Source organism: Teleopsis dalmanni, chromosome 2 (genome assembly GCF_002237135.1).
Source record: "Teleopsis dalmanni isolate 2A chromosome 2, ASM223713v2, whole genome shotgun sequence".
Classification (NCBI taxonomy): domain Eukaryota; kingdom Metazoa; phylum Arthropoda; class Insecta; order Diptera; family Diopsidae; genus Teleopsis; species Teleopsis dalmanni.
Genome location: NC_051847.1, coordinates 244,467,527 through 244,473,430, shown reverse-complemented (window position 1 = coordinate 244,473,430; position 5,904 = coordinate 244,467,527). Strand labels below are relative to the sequence as shown.

Below are 5,904 nucleotides of genomic sequence, written 5' to 3'. Positions count from 1 at the left end.
CTACATAAACTTAAAATATCGAAAAATATACAGCGCGCGAATTTTAAATGAGAATTTCCGAAAACTTTTCGGTCACAATTAAGTCGAAGTGTGTATTCGCCACAACATCTGTGGAGTTTCTTGGTCATCGAATTGATGCACATGGCGTGCATAAATCCCAGAAACATGTCGAAGCAATATTGAATGCGCCCAAACCATCAACGGTTGAAGAGCTTCAACTTTTCTTAGGGAAAGCAACATACTATGGCGCGTTCATTCCGGATTTGGCTACAAAGGCGCGACCATTATGGGACATGTTGAAAACAAAAGAATTTTGCTGGACGGGAGAGGCAGATGCAGCATTTACTCAGTTAAAACAAATATTGACTTCACCTCAAGTATTAATTCCATACGATCCGTCACTACCGGTAATGTTAGCAACAGACGCAAGCCGAACGGGTCTAGGTGCTGTATTGTCACATCGTTTAGAAAATGGAGTGGATCGGCCAATAGCTTATGCAAGTCGAACGATGACTGTTACGGAACAACGATATACACAAATTGATAAAGAGGTACTAGCTATTGTGTGGGCAGTTCAAAAATTTTTCAAATACTTATATACTCGTCATTGGATATTGATCACGGATCATAAGCCGTTATCACAGATTCTTCAACCTAATAAATCGCTTCCAGTACTATGTATAAGTAGAATGGCTAACTATGCAGAGTTTTTAAGCAGATTCGATTTCGAAGTTATATACAAAAATTCAAAAGCAAACGCAAATGCCGATTATTTGTCACGTGCTTCCCTTCAACAAATAAATCAATTACAACAAATAGTAGCGACTCATTCAGATGAATGTGATGAGTTCGATAATTTCATGATTTGCCAGATAAATCAGTTGCCTGTTAAAGCAGAACGTATTGCAATAGAAACCAGAAAGGACAAGCATCTCGGCAAGATAATCAGATTACTGGAAAGTGGCCGCTGTTTAAAAAGAGAAGGTTACAAATCGCCAGAAGCGAGTTACGTGTTGTCATCAGGGTGTTTGACGTTCGAACATCGGGTCGTTATCCCTCCACATTATCGACAAAGATTACTAGAGAATCTACACACATCGCACTTAGGAATGGTAAAAATGAAGGGCATTGCTCGTTCTTTTATATATTGGCCAGGAATAGACAAAGATATTGAGAATATGGCCAACGAGTGTGATGGGTGCGCGAGACAAGCGAATAAGTCGGTGAAATGCGATAGTCATTATTGGGAATACCCAAAAGGACGATGGGAACGTATTCATATTGATTATGCAGGGCCATTTGAAGGGGCAATATTACTAGTAATTGTTGATGCTTACAGTAAGTGGTTAGAAGTTAAAATCACAAAATCTACTACGGCTGCAGATACAATTTCGCTTTTGGACGATGTATTTGCTGTTCTTGGAGTTCCGCTTATGGTGGTTTCTGACAATGGAACAAATTTTACTTCTGTAGAATTAAACGATTTCCTCACAACAGTTGGTGTTAAATACCATAAATATTCAGCTTCATATCATCCAGCTACTAACGGTCAGGCGGAGCGTAGCGTACAAACAATAAAAAATGCGCTAAAGGCAATGGGCACAACAAGCAAGAATTTAAAAAAAAATTTGAACGAGTTCCTAAGGCAATACAAGAATACGCCACATTCAACTACAGGGTTTTCGCCAGCTCAGTTGTTTTTGGGACGACATCTGCGAACACGCTTAGATCTCATTCGGCCAGAGGAAATTGCAAAGAAGGTGAAAGATAAGCAATACTTGCAGTGTCAATCTAGTAATAGGTGTAGGGAATTCGCAGCAGGCCAAAGCGTATACTTCTTATCGGGCAATTCGCGAATGCATAAATGGCTCAGAGGTACAATTAATACACGTTTAGGTGATCTTCACTACGAAATACTTTGTAATGGAAAGGAAGTAAAGAGACATGTAAATCAAATTCGAAGAGCTGCAAGTGCACCCATTAGAAATACAGCGAAAGAATATCGTGAATCAAAATATTCGTTCGAGAGTAGTGGTGACAAGACAAAGGACTCGCTTGAAGCAGAGAACAATGAAATAATCACTGAAGGGAGTCCGGGATTGGAGAATGAGTTTAAGAGGCCAGAAAACAATGAAGCAACCACTGAAGGGAGTCCGAGATTGGAGAATGAGTTTGAGAGGTGGACAACGCCCAACACATCGAGAAATGAGGAGTTTTATTCAACACCACACCCAATAGCTGAGAGTACGCCTGAGACGACCAATGTAACTCCCGCTATACGACACAAGACTAAGGAAAACTAGAGTGTGTTACACACCATGATCCGGTGGAGAGGAGAGAAAAATGTTGTGTATGAATTTTATACACTAGCAACATTATTTATGAAGTTTGACAGTTGTCATTTTAACTGAGTAGTGTTTGTTAATAGTTTATTATTATGAAGTAGAAATGAAAAAATATTCTTATCTGTAACTTGAATGAATAAAGTTGAAATACAAAAATCGCCGTTAATATCAACCCAAAAAAATCACCAGGCTATGATGAGATGTCTGGTAAATTTCTTCTAGAATTACCTGTAATAGCTATCATTTATATTAGAAACATCTTTAACTGCATGATCAGGAATAAGATTTTCCCTTCTGTTTGAACAGTAGCGAAGGTTGTAGCAATACCTTAACCAAACAAAAATGCTTCAATTGTCAACTCTTACAAACCGATCAGCTTATTACCCATCTTATCCAAACTATTTGAAAATCTTCTTTTCTCCCGACTGGAACCAATAATACAAGAAAACAACCTATTGCCCAATCACCAATTTGGATGTCGTAAAAAGCATTCCACTATTCAGCAAATTCATTGGAAGACTAGTAAAATTGCAATGAATATAGACTCTAAAAAGATCACTGTGGGTGTGTTTTTAGACGTAGCTAAAGCATTCGATAGCGTATGGCACGAAGGATTGCTTTACAAACTATCTAGAATATTGCTTGCCGATTTTTATTTACTACTGAAGAGCTACCTTAAAGATAGATACTTCTTTGTCGCCGACGTCTAACGACGCCACTGTTTAATTATGTTGTATTATATTTTTTTATATAACAAAGTCAATGTAAAATAAATTAACTTTTGATTTTTTATTATCCAAAGTATTTATGGCATTAAGGACTTTAAACATTGACAATATGTATGTATAATCCATTCCTTTTTTGTTACTTAAATGGTATTTGCGTAATCTACAAAAACGCAAAACAAAAAATTCTTGTTTATTTTTAGCAACAAAAACAATACTATGTTTATTATCATAAATGTATTTATATATATTTTCTTTGGGTCATTCTTTCTAATAACGCTCTGAAAATTTGAGTTAAAAATCAAGCATCAAGCCCATCTACCACCATGCGCGCAGTGTAAACAACGAATTTGTTCCTGACATACACTTTGTATATTTAATACTCTTTGACATAAGTAAATACTCTGAACTTGAAATACAAAATCTACATATTCTTAAGGCCAAGTACAACACTTACTAAAAAAGTATGGATTTTACTTAAAATCTAAATTGATAATAACATATTGTTAACGGCCAAGTGTGTGTAGAAATAAAATTTCTAGAATTGAGAAGTTTTCTTATATTTAGTTTTTGCTATAAAGTATAAAAATATATTTGCTGTCTAGCACATTAAATAACACGACTACGAACATTTACGTTTACTAGCTTAATCATATGCTAATCTCATATATTTGTATTAAATTTAAATTTCGTCAGATATTACAATAATTTGGAAGAACTCAAAAATTACATACGCAGAGTCACTTACACGTTTCAAGAAAAATAACGCAAGAACAGAATTAAATTAATTGGCGGATTTGCTTACAAAATATTAGAGATGACACATAAATAAATTTAATTATTTGTATGTTGACACTTTTTTTCTTTCGTACTTTTTCAGAATGCGTGCAATTTTTTAACAAAAACACTTTTTTTTCCATTTTTTTTTATGAATCAAAGTCACAATGGAAAAAAGAAATGATAGATAAATTGAAAAAATAAGTTAAATTGTGTTTTAGGTTGTTAATTAATTTCATATTTTATGGTATGTAAGTAAATATATGGTATTTAAAATTTTAGGCACTTTTAACAAAAAACTTTTTCGTAGGATCCTTAGACATTTCTAAGGTTCACCATTGTTATGGTTTTTTCTGTGAAGAAAGATGTCACTTCTTCTCCAAAACAAATATTATATTCGCGGTTGATATTGTTAAGGTCGTAGGTGACGTTGCTATTGAAATCCTACAGACCACGCCAATTAATGTTATGATCCTACCGACCTCTCATAAAATAATATTATACACCCTTTTCCAGTTTTTAACAAATCAAACACAATGACTTTATTTAACTTAGATTATATTTATTGCTACTGCTGTTGTTGCTATTGTAATTGTTGCGATAATGTTGTTGCTGTTGGTACTGTTGCTGTTGTTGTTGATACCCACGATATTGTTGTTGATAACGTTGCTGTTGTTGTTGGTTGGGTTGGCGTAACACTCATGAGAGCATGAAAAGATGCATAAGAGTAATGATAATAGAAGTAACAATAAAGCAATAAATAAAAGTAAAATAACAAAAGAGTGACAGTTCGACCATCCTGATATTAACTCGTCCTCGAGTTTCAAGTTTACTATCTGTTAATATCGTTATCTTCATCGTAGTCATCGTCGACTGTAGGAAATAATGAACACCATGGTTTCAGTTTGTCACTGCTAATGACTGTGCTATACCGGCGTTGTTTTCTTTGTTCACCCACCATGTCTCCAATGACATACCTGTCAAATCGCAGAATTTTCTTCACTTCATATGGCCCGCGATATTTAATGCCAAGTTTTCTTGATTCGCCTGTGCTTGGAAGCGTTGCTTCAATAAGCACAAGATCACCTTCTTTATACGGTTGTGGAGTTTTATATTTAGCATCGAATCTAGCTTTCCAAACCTCACGTGCAGCCTTAATGTTCTTTTTAGCATTCTCACGACGCGCGCTTAATTCGTGACCATCGATATTGATATTTTCTTCTGTTACAGCAGCCAACAGTTTATTTCCACTGATGTCTTTTAACGGAAAATCGTAAATTAGTTCAATGGGTGAATATTTTGTTGTTGAATTTATTGTTGTATTTATCTTCCATTGTAAGCAACGAAGTTTTGTGTCCCAATCTTTTGTATCTGATGACGTCTTTAAATAAGAGAGAATTGATTGATTCACACGTTCAGCAATACCATTAGCTCGTGGTGTGCGTACGGCAACTTTAATATGCTGAATATTGTTACTATTACAATAAGCTTCGAACGCTGAGGATGTAAAAGCTGTACCTCTATCAGTAACGATTTTACTGGGAAGACCAAAATACAATGTTAGTTGATTAAGTGTTTCTATTACAGGTTTGGTTTTCGTTGATTTAACAGCGACAGTTACAACATATCTAGTTAGTGCATCCACGATCACTATGATATATTCATTACCACTGCAGCTTCTAATAAAAGGTCCTAGATGGTCCATATGTATTACCTCGAACGGCACCCTCGGTATCTCCATACCATATAGTTGACATTCTTTCTTTGCTGTACTTCGATTATAACAACATTCAATGCATGATTTGATGTACCCCTTAACAAAATTTCGACATCGAGGAAACCAAAAATGTTGTTTAATACGTTTTATTGTGCCATCCATACCTGGATGACCAGCATCATCATGACAAAGTTTCACAATTCTCCATCGTATTCCTTTTGGTATGACCAGTAACTCTTTCCCATCATGATGTCTTCTATAGAGCCGATTTCCCTTTAAAATGAATTCCTTCTCATGCTGCTCTCGCTGTGTTGAATCGACACGTCCTTTTAAAATATCA

The 5,904-nt window shown here is 35.4% G+C and overlaps 1 protein-coding gene across 1 annotated transcript; it reads left to right on the top strand.

Annotated features, from left to right (window-relative positions):
- Positions 1-293: 293 nt before the first annotated feature.
- On the top strand, positions 294-2,303 carry LOC119677235 (uncharacterized protein K02A2.6-like). The gene has a single exon (XM_038088506.1). It carries the CDS (start codon positions 294-296, stop codon positions 2,301-2,303), a length of 2,010 nt encoding a protein of 669 aa, XP_037944434.1.
- The last annotated feature ends 3,601 nt before the right edge of the window (positions 2,304-5,904 follow it).